Genomic DNA, 17827 nt, shown 5'->3' with positions numbered 1-17827 from the left:
ATTGAAGATCTTTTTTCTTGATTTTGCACTTTTTCTCTTTTTTGTTACCTTTTGTCTTTGTAACCGGGCTACGCCCCTTTGTAATTGTTTTTCAATGAATGAAAATTTTGTTCGACTCTTATTCCGATTTTGATGTGTGCTTGCACTTGTAATTGTTCCAACTGCTATTCCGGTTTTAAATGGTTAAACTATGCTTATCAGCCAACCACTCCTTAGCCGACATAATTACTTCGGCTGAGGAGTACGGTGAGTTGGTTTTGTAGCCAACCACTCTTCAGCCATACCCATACTTCGGCTGAAGAGTACCAAGAGTAGGTTTATTCCAGCCAACCACTCTTCAGCCGTACTCATACCTCGGCTGAGGAATACAAAGAGTTGGTTTATTCCAGCCAACCACTCTTCAGCCGTACTCATACCTCGGCTGAGGAGTACAAAGAGTTGGTTTATTCCAGCCAACCACACTTCAGCCATACCCTTACTTCGGCTGAAGAGTACTAAGAGTTGGTTTATTCCAGCCAACCACTCTTCAGCCATACTCATACTTTGGCTGAAGAGTACAAAGAGTTGGTTTATTCCAGCCAATCACTCTTCAACCATACCCTTACTTCGGCTGAAGAGTACTAAGAGTTGGTTTATTCCAGCCAACCACTCTTCAGCCATACTCATACTTCGGCTAAAGAGTACTAAGAGTTGGTTTATTCCAGCCAACCACTCTTCAGCCATACTCATACTTCGGCTGAAGAGTACTAAGAGTTGGTTTATTCCAGCCAACCTCTAAGTTAGTTTTTTCCAGTTAACTTAGAACATTGTTTGGTTATTTCGACCAAACATCCTGCAGCCTGGATCCTTATCCTGGGCTTAGGAGTGGTGTTGGTTTATTCCAGCCAACCTCTAAGTTAGTTTTTTCCAGTTAACTTAGAACATTGTTTGGTTATTCCGACCAAACGTCCTGCAGCCTGGATCCTTATCCTGGGCTTAGGAATGGTGTTGGTTTATTCCAGCCAACCACTTCGGCCATACTCATACTTCGGCTAAAGTGTACAAGAGTTGGTTTATCCCAGCCAACCTCTAAGTTAGTTTTTTTCCAGCTAACTTAGAACAAAAGGTTTGCAATATTCCTGTCTTTACTAAAACTGACTTTTACAAAGATCAACTCATGCTGAAAAAGAATTGGTTGTCTTATTGAGAAAAAAGAAGAAATTACATGTTTGAAAAAAAAAATAAAACTAAAACTAAAACAACTTGAGATTGGCAGTGTTCCATGGTCTAGGGATTGCTTTGTCGTCCTTATCTTCTAGGTGGTATGCCCCTTTGCCTGCTAACCCAACCACTTTGTAAGGACTTTCCCAGTTCAGCCTTAACTTGCCATCTCCTGGTACTAAGGTGTTTCCCATGACTTTGCGCAGTACCCAATCGCCGATCTTGAATTGTCTTGGGTGCACTTTTTTGTTGTATTTTCGAATTAACTCTCGTTGGTATGAGGCAATGTGAACCAGTGCTCTTTCTCTTCTTTCTTCTGCAAGGTCAAGTTCCAATGTTATGGCTTCTGCATTTAAGTTTGGATCAAAATTTTCGCTTCGAATTGTGGGGAGGCCAACTTCCAGTGGGATTACTGCTTCCATTCCATAGGCTAAGGAGAATGGTGTCTCTCCTGTTGATCGTCGAGGTGTGGTGCGGTAAGCCCATAAAACATGAGGAAGTTCGTCCACCCATTTGCCTTTTGCCTTCTCTAATCTTTTCTTAAGTCCATCCAAGACGACTTTATTTGATGCTTCTGCTTGGCCATTTGCTTGAGGATATGCCGGTGTAGAATTGTAGAACTCTATCTTGTACTCTTCACAAAAGCCTCTGAAGATTCTGCCGTCGAACTGAGCACCATTGTCTGAGATTAGGGCCTTTGGTATGCCAAATCGAGTGATGATGTTTTGCCAGACGAACTTCTTCACATCTTTTTCCTTGATTGATGCCAATACTTCTGCTCCACCCACTTTGTGAAGTAGTCTGTTGCCGCGAGAAAGAATTTCCTGCCGCCGGGTGCTGTTGAAAGTGGTCCTACTATGTCTAAGCCCCACATTGCGAAAGGCCATGGGCTGGTTAATGGTAGGAGTTCTCTAGCTGGTTGATGTATTTGATGTGCGAATTTCTGGCATTTTTCACACTTCTTTACATATTTCTCTGAGTCTTCCTGCATATATGGCCACCAATAACCTTGCGAAATGGCCCTGTAAGCTAGCGACCTTCCCCCTTGATGGCTTCCGCACACCCCCTCGTGTATTTCGAACAAGAATGCTTCCACTTTGCTGGGATGAACACACTTTAGGTAAGGTCCTGAGAATGACTTCTTGTATAATGCCAAAGATGGAGATAGCCAAAATCGCTGCGATTTCGCTCTTATTCTGTTGGCTTCTTTTTTCTCTTCTGGTAGGATGCCGTCTTTTAAGAACAGGATAATGGGATCCATCCAAGAGGGGCCTAGTTCTGTGCAACATACTTCTTCTGCTTCGGGGTCTTCTATGCTTGGTCTAGGTAGGTAGTCGATCAATAGTGGATGGGGTATGGAGGTATCTGCCATGGAGGCAAAACCTGCTAGTTCGTCTGCTCTGCTGTTTTCCTCCCTGCCGATTTGCTCTATCCCTACTACTTCAAATTTCTTGATCTCTGTTCTGACCAACTCTTGATACTTGGCCATCCTATCATCCTTTGCTTCATAGTCGCCAGAAATTTGATTTACCACCAGCTGTGAGTCGCTGTAAACCATTAGTTCGGTGGCCTTCATGTAGTATGCTGATTTGAGTCCTGCGATAAACGCTTCATACTCTGCTTCGTTGTTTGATGCTGGGAAGCCAAGGTTGATTGCTTGCTCAACAACCAGGCCATCTGGGGAGATGAGGACTATGCCAAGCCCTGCTCCATGCCGGTTGGATGCTCCATCCACAAAGAGCTTCCACATCTCTCCAACGAACAACTTCCAGCACGTGGAGGGGTCAGATGATGTCGTGGGGTCAAGAATGGTGTTTTCTTCAAGGTTCATGCTTGCTGTTTGCCCCTCGCCATCTGATTGTACTGTTGGTGAGCCTTGGTTCGTTTTTTCCTTGTTGTCCTTAGTCTGGTCTGCCTTGGAGTTTGACTGAGTACCTTCTACTAGGGGTTGCGCTATTTCGGCGTCAACTTCCGTCCCTAGTTCGGTTGTGTCAGTTAGGTCGACTGGGCAGATATGATGACTACCAGGAGTAAACTCTGCGACGAAGTCTGCCAAAGATTGGGCTTTTATTGCGGTCCTGGGTTGGAACTTGATGTCGAATTGTCCCAACTCTACTGCCCACTTCAAAATTCGCCCAGAAAAGTTTGCCCTCTCAAACAAAGCTTTTAGTGGGAAAGCTGTGAGGACGACTATGGTGTGGGCGTGAAAGTAGTGTGCCAATTTCCTGGAGGCCATCATTAAGGCTAATGCCAGTTTTTCCAGTGGCAAATACCTTGTTTCGGCTCCCAGCAATGTCTTGCTGACATAATAGATGGGCAAGTGTTGAATTCCTTGTGCACGAACCAACACTGCGCTAACTGCGTGCTGAGAGACTGCCAGATACAAGAAGAGTTCTTCACCAGGTACTGGGGTAACGAGCAGTGGTGGGGAAGACATATACTCTTTCAAACTTTTCAGAGCTTGGTCGCATTCTTCATCCCACTCAAACTTGGTTTTTAAGGCATGAAAAAATGGTCGTAGTCTGTCTGACGACCTGCTTATGAACCGGTTGAGTGCAGCTGCCATGCCGGTGAGATGCTGCACTTCTTTTACTGAGTTTGGTCTTTCTAGATCTTGGATTGCCTTGATTTGAGAGGGGTCTGCCTCTATACCTCGGTTGGTCACGAGGAAGCCCAGGAATTTGCCAGATCCTACTCCGAATGCACACTTGGACGCATTGAGGCGCAACTTGTGTTTCTTCAGGATCTGGAACATCTCGCCTAGGTCCTTAAGATGGTCATTCTCATCCTTGCTTTTGACCACCATGTCGTCGATGTAAGCTTCCATTCACTACTACAAAAATAGTTAAAGATCACACTTTGACAAAAAAAAAGATCTCACTTTTATTGGAAGTGTGATAAAAAAAATTAGATTGATATTTTAATCACACTTAATTTGATTGAGTGTGATAATATTTATTTTTTATGTCACTTTTCAATTAAGTGTGATTATATATATATGTTTTAATCACACCTTCTAATTAAAAGTGTGATTATATATACACTACTACTTTTTAATCACACTTTTTAAACAAGTGTGATTATATATATTTTTTTTAATCACACATTCTAATTAAAGTGTGATTATTTATATATTTTTTAATTACACATTCTAATTAAAGTGTGATTATATATACACTACTACTTTTTAATCACACTTTTTAAATAAGTATGATTATATATATTTTTTAATCGCACCTTCTAATTAAAGTGTGATTATATCACTACTACAAAAATAGTTAAAGATCACACTTTGACAAATAAAAATATCTCACTTTTATTGAAAGTGTGATAAAAAAAATTAGATTGATATTTTAATCATACTTAATTTAATTGAATATAATAATATTTATTTTTTATTTTATTTTTAAATTAAATGTGATTATATGTATATTTTTTATTCACAGCTTTTAATTAATGTGATTGTAGATAGTTTTGAATATAGTATTGTTTTTATATAATAATATATCCCACACTGGTGCCCTTTTCTCTTCCATTACTCTCAGCAGGCAAAACAAGAATTTGTAAGGACAAATCGTTTTGAGACTTTTTCCAAATAAAACCCTAGCACCTCATTGTATGTTCAATGTCAACATCTCTTCAGCCTCTTCCAATCTCCCTCACAGTGGACTCGCCATCCCTTCTCCCTTACAAAGGTATGGCCTCTCTCTCTCTCTCTCTCTGTTGTTTAATGGTGGGGTAAGGGTTTTCGGTAACGTGGTGGCGCTGTGGTGGGGATGAAATGGTGTAACGGGAGGTGCGGTGTGAGAGGAGGGCTAGTGGTGCTATAGTAGGGAGGGAAAGGGCGGGCATTTCAGATTGTGGTGGAGAAAAAGAGTAGTTTTGTGGTTGTGGATAAGAGGGAAAGAGGCAATGGATCTATGGTTGTAGAGGGTTGGAGGGGCTGTGGCAAGGGGCGGAAGGGGAAGTGTAACCAGGTGGGATAGGGGTTCCTAAGGGGAATGAAGAGGTTGGGGAGCTATAAGAGGGTTGGGCGAGGGAGACGGTGTAAAAGCCCTTCTTGTGTTTGATAAAATACCTGTGTGAAACATCGCCATATTGTTGGGTATTTTTCTCTTCTCTTCTTCTCTTCTCTTCTCTTCTTATTCTTCATAGAAACACTGTTGTGCTTTTGATTATTGGACTGAGTTGCTTATGGTCATTGAGATTTTCCGAGTTAGAGTTGCCTCAAGATGAAGGTAAGAAGATTTCCTCATTTTATATTATAGTTATTTCTGTTTGGGTGCCAAGAAAATGCAGGAATAATCAATCAAACTATAGAAATTTTGAGTATTGGTTTTTCATTATGTGGGTTCAGTTAAAATGAGCCTGTCTTTGGTATTTTGGGTTAGTTTAGTTTGATTTTGGGGGAAAATCAAATAAATAGCAAACAAATGAATTGTTGAAGAATGGGACACAAATCTGAGATAATTTGTATTCCATAATGTGAAAATTCTGTGTCCACTTTTGATTTACTCTTGGTTTATATTTCTTGTTTGGATGGAAAAAGGTTAATTGCACTATTATTGCATTCTTATAGTTAAAACTAATTAAACTCTTCATCTCATTTATTTTATTTTATTGTGACATGGTGGCTGATTGATCATCTCAAGTTTCTTGATAATCCATTGTACATTGGTGGTGACTCCTACTCTGGTTTGGTTATTCCATCATTGTTCAGGAAATTTTAACCGGTACCTTGTGTTCACAAAATTTTTTTTTCTTATTATTTTTACTAACTTAATTTTTATCTCTTAAATTATCTTCCTTGTTTTTTATTTTATCCTTAAATTATTAATTTCATCTATTAAGTCTCTATTTCTAATTTCAGCTGATGTGGTCTAATTAGAGACAGTTGTCCAAATCAATAATTGTTAAATCCTAATTTGATGGGTAGAAATGTCATTTCAAAAATTGAACAACTGAAACAATATAATCAACCTATGTGTTTGGCTATAGAGTGTAAATTGTTTAATATAGCATAAGTCCAAAGATACGAGTTTGGTTGTGTGATTTATGTTGTTAAAATTGTAAAATTATATTTTGGCCCAGTTGGTTAGGTTTCTATGATTATTGGTTTGGTTGAACTATTTTCAATTAAATTATATGAAATGAAATCAGAATTTTATAGATGAAATTAGTAGTTTATAAATAGAATAGAAAAAATGGTAAAACTTTTCTACCTTTGCGGTGACTAACTTTGTTTTTTGTAGGTAATGAACTTGGACATCAACCAACAATGAACCTACAAGTACATGATCTAGTTTTAAAACTTTAATCAAGTGTTCAGCTTATTCCAATTGTTTAGTTTTGTTTTCCTTCTTCATGAAACTTTTTTGGAATTTTTTTAAAACAATTCATTTTTAGGAAATAGAACATCAAAAAGTTATTTTTAATTTTTTTTTTCACTCAAAAATGAAAATGATGGATACTTTCAAACTTTTCATTATTTTGTCTTCAAAAAATAAAAAATGAAAGCAAATAACAAAAACACAACCAAACAGATAAGAATTTTCAGTTCATAATTTTATTTATTTATTTATTATTTTTTTTTTCATTTTTGTTTTCTTTGAATGGGAGTGATCATTAGGGATATTTGTTGGGCAATCCAGTGACAGATGTCTATGATGACCAAAATTTAGCTATCCCATATGCTCATCGTGTATCACTCATTTCAGATGAAATCTATGAGGTACAATTCCATTTTTTTTTTCTTTATTTTTAATGTTTTGAGGTAAATTATATTATTAATCCCTATAGTTTAACTGAAGTTTTAATTTGAATCCTACACTTTTAATTTTATTGTAATGTGGTCCCTCTCTTATATATCATTAGAATTTTAAACGAAAAAATATCATGTGCAAAATTAGATGAACTAAAATAAAATTTAAAAGAAAATATAGGAATCACCACCAGTGTAATAAATGGGTGCATGAGGTTTCTTTCTTTCTCCATTTGACACAATTTAAATGTTGAAAATCAAATTGAAATTTTATTCATTAGGCACCAAATTGACAGTTTGAACATTAAAAATCAAAATGACACAAAACTCATATTTTAGGAATCAAAAATATAATTAACCCTACAAAAAAAAATCCTTGCTTTCATCATTGCTTTGCCAAATACCGTATCCTTGGGATTGTGCTTTTACACAAAAGATGATTTTACTCTTTACCATAATTAACCTCACTTCATATCTTACAATTATAAATACAATGTGATCTTTATATGTCCTTTTGCAGTCAACTAAACAAAGTTGCTATGGTGAATATATGAATATAGATCCAAACAATGCAGCATGTCTATATTATCTTCAAATTGTCTCTGAGGTAACCATGTTTTCACTTATTTCATCTTGGGTTAGTTGAACTTTCATCTGCTAAACTATCGTCATTTTTTCTGTTTCATTATTAAACAATAATTTCATCTACTTAATTTCTAAAGTCTCTAAATTCAATTCATGTGATCCAGTTGGAGATGCCAGTCCAAATCAATAACAGTCAAAGTCTAACCTAATGGGCAAAAAGATAATTTTACAATTTAAACAAATTAAATCATACCACCAAGCACTCATCAAATTGGCTGTAAGGTTTAATTTGTTCAAAATAATAAGAAAAATGAAGGTTTGGTCATATGATTTAATTCATTCAAATTCCATAATGATCTAATTACCAATCAAGTTAGGTTTTAAAAATTACTGATATATATAACAAAACAACTATCCAACACCTTTGATAGTTTTTTAATTTATTCATATGATTTAATTTGTTCAAAAGGTTTGGTCACCTCTTGTTTTTTAGTTTTTCATTTGTTGAATTGTGTTTTGTTGGTATAACAAAACAACTATCCAACACCTTTGATTATAAAAAAAAAAAAAAAAAATTTAATGAGTAGGAAGTCGTGTATTTATGTTGACAGATTTGATGATGCAATAGCAGCGGCTCAAAGAGCAGCACGGCTGGACTCAAGCAACAAGGAAGTGAACATGGTGGTTAGGAGGACACGGGCGTTGGCAATGGCTCAATCCAACGGTAACGATTTGTTCAGGGGATAAAGATACTCAGAGGCTTGTGTTGCATATGGAGAGGGACTCGGCCATGACCCCTACAACTCGGTGTTGTTGTGCAACAGAGCCACTTGCAGGTCCAAACTTAGTCAATTTGAGAAAGCAATCAAGGGCTGGACTGCTGCCCTTAATGTGCGCCCATCTTACAGGAAAGCCAGATTAAGAAGAGTCAATTGCTATGCCAAGGTAATTAACTAACTACTAGTAGCCTATCCTATATGTCTATTTGTTGCAACATTTTTTTAAGTTTTTTTGATATTTATGAGCAGAATTTAAAAGGAATTGAATGCTCTTCGCACTACTAGAAATATGATGGTCTAAGTGTTTCATGTTTTACATGTTAATGCATCCTTTTTCTATGCTTGAAAATAGGTTATGGCAAGCAAGACAAAGATCTACATTGTGCTCGAGTATGTTGGCGAGGGCGAGCTTTTTGACAAAATAGTAAGGCATTGTTTTTTGAGCTTCTACTCTCTGAGCACCTATAATTTCATTCATAATATAATCAATTGTGTAATGCATTACATCTTAATTTAGGCATTTGCTCATGTCATTCTTACCATTTTGTTGTGGTAATGTGTGTTCTATTGAGGCTCATTTATGTAAATCATGTGGGTACCGAGTCTTGTATTTGTCTGATAATATTCCCTTATTGACCCTTTTATAACTAGGCCAAACTAGGAAGACTTAAAGAAGATGAAGCTAGGAGATATTTTCAGCAGCTCATCAATGCTGTAGACTACTGCCACAGTAGAGGCATGTACCATAAAGACTTAAAGGTTTAACAAACTTTCTTACATGTTTCATTGATTAATTAATGTATTTATTCTAATTTTTTCCTATAAAAAAGAATTTATTATCTAACAGTAATTTGGTTTCTTTGGCTATCTATTCGACCATGACTCTGAAATTTGCATTACCCTGCATCTTTTGTAGCCCGAGAATCTGCTTCTAGACTCATTTGGTGTTCTCAAGGTTTCAGACTTTGGATTGAGTGCATTTTCCCAGCAAGTGCGGGTAAGTATTATGTGAGTTTGCAACAATTTCCTCATCTAAGAGCAGATTTTTAGCAGGCGGGTGTTAATAAATTGAACATTAAATTTTTTGAAAGTGGTTGCAGCACTGAGTCAATTTTGCAGTCTATTTGGTTTACTAAAATCACCTAGTCCAGAAACTACCTTTCTGGCCAGGAGCAGTGCCCTGCTCTGAAAGGAATTCCTCAGGAATAATGTGGCCATTAGTTTTTCTTCTATCCTTCAGTGGCTTGTTCATTTCTGGTTTCTATTAATTTGGAAATGAATTTTTTTTTTATGATTTGTGTCTTTCCTTTCCCTCTTTTTATATTAGTTCCCCAAATCAAGGAGGCAGTTTAGTTTTATTAGTTGACTTCTTCATAAGATTCTGTATTATGCATCATCTAGATTTCGACACTTTGAAAACATTCAGTACCATTTTTTAAGACCTGATCTAATCCACATTGAGGTTATATGATCTCAATATCATTCAGACACATAAGTTATGGATTGCCTTAAACCTAACCCTCATTCATCAATATAAGTTAGTGTTGTGGCTTTGCTTAATCAAAGACTGACTACCTTGTTTACTGTAGGAAGACGTGCTGTTTCACACTGCCTGTGGAACCCAAATTATGTTGCTCCTGAGGTATCAATTATGATGTCATGGAAATGGATGGTCACTTTGATGCAAAAATTTTTCCTTTTCTTATTAGTTTCTTGCATTTGTGATACTTCTTTCTTTCTTTCTTTCTTTTCCCCCATTCCATCAGGTGCTCACCGATAAAGGTTATGATGGTACAGCAGCTGATATATGGTCTTGTGGGGTCATTCTGTTTGTTCTTATGGCTGGATACTTGCCTTTTGACGAGCCGAACCACATGGCTTTGAAAGCAGTCAAGAACTTGGTTTTTTCAAGTGTTTTTAATTTTTTAATATATGTAATCACAGTTACATTTTTTTTTATTAATTTATTTGTATATACTTTTGAACATTTAACTTTCATTTATGAAATATATGACGTTATTCCATTCAATATATGGTTGTGATTCAAAATATAGTATATAGTGTGTATTATATTCTTCAAATGCGCGTACAAAAATAATATTAATTATTCTTCAAATATGTCGAATTTTTTTTTATCACAGATTTTATTAGTTATTAATCACACTTAAAAGATGTGATCTAAATGTTTTTAATCACACTTAAAAGATGTGATCTAAATGTTTTTAATCACACTTAAAATGTGTGATCTAAATATTTTTAATCACACTTAAAAGGTGTGATCTAAATGTTATTAATCACACTTACCAAGTGTGATCTAAATGTTTTTAATCACACTTAAAAGGTGTGATCTAAATATTATTAATCACACTTAAAAGATGTGATGAAAGCATTTTTTAATGACACTTAAAAAGTGTGATTAAAAATGACCCTTTTTAATCACACTCCCAAAGACCACACTTTAATAAAACTTAAAAAGTGTGATTAAAAAACATACATCACACAAAAAAAGTGTGATCTTTATCTGTATTTGTAGTAGTGATTGTTCTGCCTAACAATGGGTCAAACATCTTGGTGACCATCCGTTAGAATGTTGCCCCTGCGTTCTTCAGGCCAAAGGGCATGACCTTGTAACAGTATAATCCTCTTGGAGTTGTAAAAGATGTGACCTCCTGGTCTGGTTCATGCATGGCGATTTGGTGATAGCCTCTATATGCATCTAGAAAGCTAAGTCGGTTGTGCCCCGCCGTTAGGTCCACTAGTTGATCTATTCGCGGTAGAGGAAAGCTGTCTTTTGGGCACGCCTTGTTGACTATTTTGTAGTCGACGCAGACTTGCCATTTGCCATTTTTCTTTGGCACTACGACTGTGTTGGAGATCCATCTTGGGTAGTGCACTTCTCTAATTGCTCCTGCCTCCAGTAGGTTGCCTACTTCTTCCGCCACTATTTCGGCGTGGTGGAGTGCCGATCTGCGTGTGCGCTAAATGACCGGTCTGGCGGATGGGTGGACATTGAGTTGGTGACTGATGAAGTTTGAATCAATGCCTGGCATGTCGTAGGGCGTCCAGGCAAACACTTCGATGTTAGAGGTCAAGAATTCCAAGACCTCTAATCTCTCAGTGCTGGACAACGATGAGCCAAGCAAGAAGAACTTATCCGGGTTCTTCTCATCTATTTTTACCTCCACCAAGTCCTCCACCGCTTTTTGATCAGCCTCTTTGCCGACGTCCGCGAATAGTTCATTGCTTTCAGGTTCCTCCACCGAATGAACGTATCCTTTGGCAGTGCGGCTGCCATTTACCGTGGCGAAACATTGTTTTGACATGATCTGATCTCCATAGACTTCTTCAATTATACCGGCGTCGTTAGGGAACCGCATTACCTGGTGGTAGGATGATGCCACCGAACGCATGGCGTGCAGCCATGTTCTGCCCAAGATGATGTTGTAAGTGGAGGGGACCTTCAATACCCAGAACTCCACTTGTTTTGTTACGCTTCCTGCTCTGACTGGAAGAATTATTTTGCCGACGGGCCACTCTAGCATGGAGTTGAATCCAATTAGGGGAGAGACTGCAGGTGCCAAGTCTTTGTCTTGTAGCTTTAGTTGTTTAAATGTGTCGTAGTACATGATCTCACATGAACTACCCTGGTCAATCAGAATCCGCTTGACGTCAAAATCCTTGACTCGGAGAGTGACGACCAGAGCATCATTGTGAGGACAGTATATTCGATCCAAGTCCTTATCCGAGAAGGACATGACATTTGTTGCCTCTGTCTTTCCCTTTTTGATGGCAGGTTGGGCACTTAACACCTCTCTAAAGTGCTCAGCCTTCTTGATTGATCCTCTGAGCTCGCATACACGCTCAGGTTCAAAGACTCCATGTATTACATTGATAATGCCTTGAGGTGGGGCGTCGATTGGCATTCCGTTGGGGTTATTGTGATCCTGGGGGGCTGGTTGCGTCCCTCCTTCAATGTATTTGTCCAAGTGGCCCGCTGCCACTAATTCTTCCAGGTGTTGTCTCAATGGTGTGCAATTCTCCGTGCGGTGTCCCTTTTCTTTGTGGAAGGTGCACCGCGATCTTTCGTCATAGTCCTTCTGGGCTTCTCCTAGCTTGGCTGGCCACTTGACGAAAGGTTCATCTCTTATTTCGCTAAGAATCCGATATATCGGTTTCTTGAACATCGTGGTTATGGCAGTGCGGATTCTCAACCATCTTTTATCCGGGTCTTCTCCGTTATCTCGTCTGTCACGCCCGTTTTTGTTCTGACGATCTACTGTATTGACCTTTGTTGAGGTCTTCTTTTCTGGTACTGCGGTCGCACTAGATTTTGCTTTTGCTCGTGCGCCATCCTCTTCTACCCTGATGTGCTGATGCACTCTTTCCATCAGGGCTTCCATAGTGAGGGGTGACGTCATGGTGATCGAGTCCCTCAATCTGTTCCCAACTGGAAGGCCTCTTTTATACTATGCAATGGCGAGATTGGTGGGGCAGTCCCCAATCTGATTGAATGTCTCCCAATAGCGACTGTTGTAGGATCTTAGGGTCTCTTTGTCGCCCATGTCGATGGAGAGTAGCTGGTCGATCTCCACCGGGGTTTTAGCGTTCGTTCGGAACCTTGTTACGAAAGCTTCTGCCAATTGCGCCCAAGAGGCTATGCTGCCCTCAGGAAGTTTCTCGAACCAAGTCAAGCCTAGGTCTCCAAGGCTAGACGAGAAGAGTATGCACATTAAGGCCTCGTTTCGTCTGTAAACGGCCATGACTTGGCGAAAGTGGCTCAAGTGTGAATACGGGTCCGTCTTCCCTTCATATGTGGTGAATTTCGGCTGAAGGAAGCCTGATGGAAGGGGCGCGTTTTCGATTGCTGGAACAAATGGCGAAGTCTGTAGTCTTGCCAGTGCTTTGTCCGTTGGTTCGTAGGCTGGGCGCGGTATTGGCATTCCAACCTCGACGCTTCCATGCATCCGAGGAGCCAACCGCTGTAAGGCAGAAACTCTGTGCGGATCCCGCGCCCTGGCATCCTCCTTGCATCGTGCTTTCTCTTCGAGCACTGTTCGTAAGTCGGATGATCTGGGTAATTCCGTCTGTCTAGATCTAGTTTGATGTGAATGAGAGGGCCAGTATGTGCTTCCTTCAGTGTATGACCTTTCAGACTTCGTCCTCTCAGATCTGGAGTGACAAGTTCTGGAAGACCATGATTGAGTATCGCCTGTCCTGAGGCTTCTACTCTCTCCTTGTGAGGGCGTAGTATTCCTGCTACGATTTTCTAAGTGGCGAGGGGACGTCTTGTTTTTGCGCCCCTCTCCTGTCGCCACTTCTTTTTTCTTCATCTGGCGTTTCAAGGCCTCCATGTCTGCCGCCATCTTTCTTATCAATTCATCTTGCTCTTTCACGCGATCTTCCAGAGCTTGAGCGTCAATCCTCCGTCTTTGTCTGTCAGGGCTTTGTGAACGAGAGCTGTTATTTCGTCTTCCCCTAGTATCCCTCCTGGAGCTATGTCGTTGGGGCTCCAAGTCCGCCATGGGAGGGACAGAAGGTAATCCTTCACGCCTTGCGCCCCCTTCTGGAGTTAGCCCGTCGACAGCGGACTGCGGCAATTCTTCAATGTGTGCCATTGATCGTAAAGGGGAGAAGCTTTAATCAAGAGGTTTTGTTCTTGTCTGTATTTCCCACAGACGGCGCCAATTGTACGGGGAAGAAATAATTTTCCTCGTATAATCCTGTTGACTAAGTCCACGCTTCTCCGTACGATGTCGCTTTGTCACCTAAAAACACAAACGTGAGCTAGCCGGCGGGTGTGTGCCGGAAACCTCTCCGATGCCTAAGTCAGAAAACTTGACAAATAGACAAAGCTCAATGTATTCAAGAAGCAAAATTGTATGTTGTGTTATGTTACCTCCTCCAAGGTGATGCTTGTGAGCTTTTATAGGTTTCGAGTATCCCAATCCTAGTAGGACTTTTATTCCTCCATGCAGAGTCCTCCTAGGATTCATACTTCTAAAGGATAATGCTTATTCCTTTACACCCCCCCCACTGCTTATACCAAGTGGGATGGTTTTTACTACGGTCGAACTATCATTTGACCGAAGTAAACTGGCTAAGCTGAGCCATGAGGTAGGTCGAACTATCCTTAGTTCGGCCCTTCCTTTTACTCCTCATATCGGTTCTCCCTTGCATGAACCATGATATGTTGGGACCGAGCTACCGAGTAGCAAGGTATTGACCGATCTATCCAGGATACGTTATGACCGGACTAACTCGGAGACCGGTCTAACTCAAGTTGTCCAAACCGAAGTAGCTTTACAATTCCTGAGCCGAAGTAACTTCATGTCTTTTGACCGAAGTAACTTTATTTCTCATGGGCCGGAGTAACTTCTCGGCCCATTTTACCCAATCCTTCGTACTTTGGGCCATAAAGTCCATTTCATAGCTCGGCCCAATTTTCACCAAAAATTACCCTCTCAATAATGACAATCAACATTAAATACCAACATTAATACGGGATAGGAGAGATTGAGAGTGTTTTGGTCTTCTTACCTCAAATAGGATCTAAGGGAATAGTCAAAAAGAATATGGGTTGGGTGGAATAAAACTCTTAGAAAGAGAATAAAAAAGCTCCCTTTTTTATTTAACAAAATTGATTAAAAAAATAAAATTTCTAATTGCTCTTCTATATACTAATAAAATTACGTGAATTATTAATTGAAATGCATTTCTAATATCATTAAAAATTATTAATCGACTTGATAATTTATTAATAAAAAAGATAATTTGCTATGAAATTATAAACTTCAAGGGCCCGGATGTAATTTTACAAATTACATAAAACAATTTATATTTTAAGTAAATCTCAAAAAGTGTATTTGTAATTTACCCTAAAATTAATTATTTGACTTAATTTTTAAAAATTGTTTTTGAATTTTATATTTTTTTCCTTTGTGTTTTTTTTTTTCATGTTTTAATCAAATTTAATCTAAATATAATTAAAAAGCATAATATTTATGAAAAAATTTATCAAATTTACTAAATACAAAAATGTACTTTTTTTTTGTATTTAGTAATTTTTTTAAAGATTGTTCACAAATATGCTGTTTTAAGTACATCTTGATTAAATGAAATTTAAAAATTTTAAAAATCATGAAGACAAAAAAATATATGTATAAATAAATAATTCAAAACTAGAAATATTTATTTTGGAAGTTGGTAAAAAGTTGACTTTTTGACTTTTTTAACTTATTTTGTCTTTTAGTGGGTAAATTACGTGAGAGGTGATGTGACCCAAAATAGATAAAAAGTTGAAAGCTGGCTTTTTACCGGCTTCCCCAAAGACTCTAGGGCCTTTTTAGTTGGTTTTTTTGAGTTGGACTTTTTTAGCTTGGGACTAAGGCATGGCATAGGAAGTGGGTTGATTTTTTAACTTTTTGGTTATTTTAACCTATGGCTAAAAAGTCTGATTTGGGAAAGGCTTTTGCCTTTTTTGACTTTTTTTGACTTTTGCCTTAATTATGGGTTAAATGTGATGTTTTATCTTATTAGACTAAAAAGCTTATTTTATTTTTTGTGGCTATTTTAGTAAAAAAAAAAAAAGCCCCCAAACATTCTTCCCAAACCATACCTAAAAAGTTCGTTTGGATTGATTGTTTTGGTTTTTTTGACTTTTATGAAACAAAAAATGAAATGATTATGATTTGGATGTAACATTTTAACTTATTAATTTATTTAGTTTATTTTATCTTTTGTGCTTTTTTAGTCCAGATTTCTTTTGCCAAACGAAGCCTTAGTTTTGTTAAAAATCTAATCTACAATGGAAAAACAATAAAGGGAAAATTACACTGACACTCCTTTGAGATTTTTATTTAATACAAATTCTCCCTTACGTTTGAAAAATTACATTTCTCTCATTAAGGTTTGTAATCTCATTACAAATTACCTTCTGAATTGCTGATATCATGTCCTAAAATTTTTTAAATGGTCGTTTTGTCCTTTTTCCTATCATTTCTTCTTCTTAACATCATGACTACATTCTACAACTTTTCATCATTAAATTATACATAAACATATTCTTATTTAGTGATGATATACAAACATAAATTTTATATAAAATTTTTAAAAACAATGATATAACTTAATGGTGACTTTTTACTTTAAAACAAAACATCCATAAATGTAATTTTATATTTACAATAACATCATTATCACAACATTTTTATGATATTTTTTGTATAAATTTTTTTATATGAATATAATTTTTTTTTTTATTTCCACCATCATTTTTGTTTTTTGTCTATTCATCCACATTTATTTTAGTACTATCAAACACCGTCATTCCATTTATTACAGTATTACTAGATTCTTATATTTTTTATTTTTTATTTTTTTTGTACTTGATGAATTTGAAAAAAAAATCACAAAATATTATATTTCTTTAGTATATCTAAATTAAGTATATTTAAAAAATAAAAATATTACTTATAATATTAAAAGAAACTAAGTAAAAATTAAAAAAACACAAAAAATTAATTTTTTTTGTGAGTTAAAACAAAAAAAAAATGATTGTCATTTTTCTTGAAATGACATAAATAAAATATTAATATTATTTTATATGTATAAAGGTTAAAAGATAAATATATTATTTTAATTTGACAAAAGGTAAATATAATTTTTTAAACTGAAAAAAATTATATTAAACAAAAATCTCAACAGTGCTAGTGTAATTTACCCAACAATAAAAATTGAATCATGATGTTCTAAAAAAATTAGATAATTTCTGCCACGTTAGAGATTTGGAGTAAAGCACGACGTCTATACTTGTCAGAATAGTACTGGCCAGGGTTGGCATCCAATGCTTCGCGAGCACATGACAAATTGACATTTGTTTGGAAAAAGGAGAAAATCGCATGTCAGTAGTCTTTTAAAAAATTAATTACATATATATAAAAAAAAAAGTGTATGACTTTATTTTTAGGGCAAATTACATATACCCTTTGAGGTTTGGTTAAATTACAAATATCCTATGAGGTTTGGAAAATTACAAATTCCTCCCTGAATGTTATATTTGCATAACAAATTAGGGAATAATTTGTTATGAAATTTAAACCTCATGGGACAAATTGTTATAAAAATACAAACCTTAGGAGGCGGGATGTAATTTCTGAAATCTCGGAAATATCTGTAATTTAGCCAAACCTCAAGGGAGGTATATGTAATTTACTCTTATTTTTAATGTTTAAAAAAACCGTCTTAATTTGAAAATATTTTTTAAAATATACACTGAAATGTAATTTCTTCTAAAAAAAAATATAGAAAATTTCTTTCAATAAGATTTGAATCAAATATCCCAACATAAACAAGTAATGCAAATATAAGTACGTTTTCAGTAAGTAACCTTTAATACAATGGTACCATTCCCATCACCGTCCCAAACTACTTCATTAAAATGACACACCAACTGCCAATTAAACTAGTCATCTAGTTGTAATTTATTGCTCTCATTCAATTTTTT

At 36.8% G+C, this 17827-nt stretch overlaps 1 protein-coding gene across 21 annotated transcripts; it reads left to right on the top strand.

Moving 5' to 3' along the window:
- The first annotated feature begins 4729 nt into the window (after positions 1 to 4729).
- Positions 4730 to 10354, top strand: LOC114274630 (CBL-interacting serine/threonine-protein kinase 9-like). 21 transcript variants are annotated; one of them, XM_082910503.1, is made up of 11 exons: positions 4730 to 4895; positions 5853 to 5933; positions 6453 to 6490; positions 6830 to 6931; positions 7482 to 7568; positions 8178 to 8491; positions 8678 to 8749; positions 8977 to 9084; positions 9242 to 9322; positions 9915 to 9967; positions 10092 to 10354. In XM_082910503.1, exons 7-11 carry the CDS (start codon positions 8681 to 8683, stop codon positions 10207 to 10209), a joined length of 429 nt encoding a protein of 142 aa, XP_082766629.1. In that variant the 5' UTR covers positions 4730 to 4895; positions 5853 to 5933; positions 6453 to 6490; positions 6830 to 6931; positions 7482 to 7568; positions 8178 to 8491; positions 8678 to 8680; the 3' UTR covers positions 10210 to 10354. The 21 variants fall into 21 exon arrangements, with proteins under 21 accessions (XP_082766629.1, XP_082766622.1, XP_082766635.1 ...); XM_082910496.1 differs by having other exon boundaries at positions 8158 to 8491; XM_082910510.1 differs by lacking the exon at positions 5853 to 5933 and adding an exon at positions 5421 to 5438 and having other exon boundaries at positions 4811 to 4895.
- Positions 10355 to 17827: the final 7473 nt, after the last annotated feature.

This window comes from Camellia sinensis, unplaced genomic scaffold (assembly GCF_055761805.1).
Source record: "Camellia sinensis isolate YWXY unplaced genomic scaffold, ASM5576180v1 Unanchor1, whole genome shotgun sequence".
Classification (NCBI taxonomy): Eukaryota; Viridiplantae; Streptophyta; class Magnoliopsida; order Ericales; family Theaceae; genus Camellia; species Camellia sinensis.
Note: the sequence above shows the minus strand (reverse complement) of the source record. Positions and strands in the feature narration are given on the sequence as shown.

Bases quoted from the DNA above. Each gene is read 5' to 3' on its own strand.
- LOC114274630 (XM_082910503.1), top strand. From the start codon at position 8,681: ATGGCAAGCAAGACAAAGATCTACATTGTGCTCGAGTATGTTGGCGAG. The intron at 9,085-9,241 runs GTTTAACAAACT...CATCTTTTGTAG, and splicing joins TGTACCATAAAGACTTAAAG to CCCGAGAATCTGCTTCTAGA. The intron at 9,968-10,091 runs GTATCAATTATG...CCATTCCATCAG, and splicing joins CAAATTATGTTGCTCCTGAG to GTGCTCACCGATAAAGGTTA.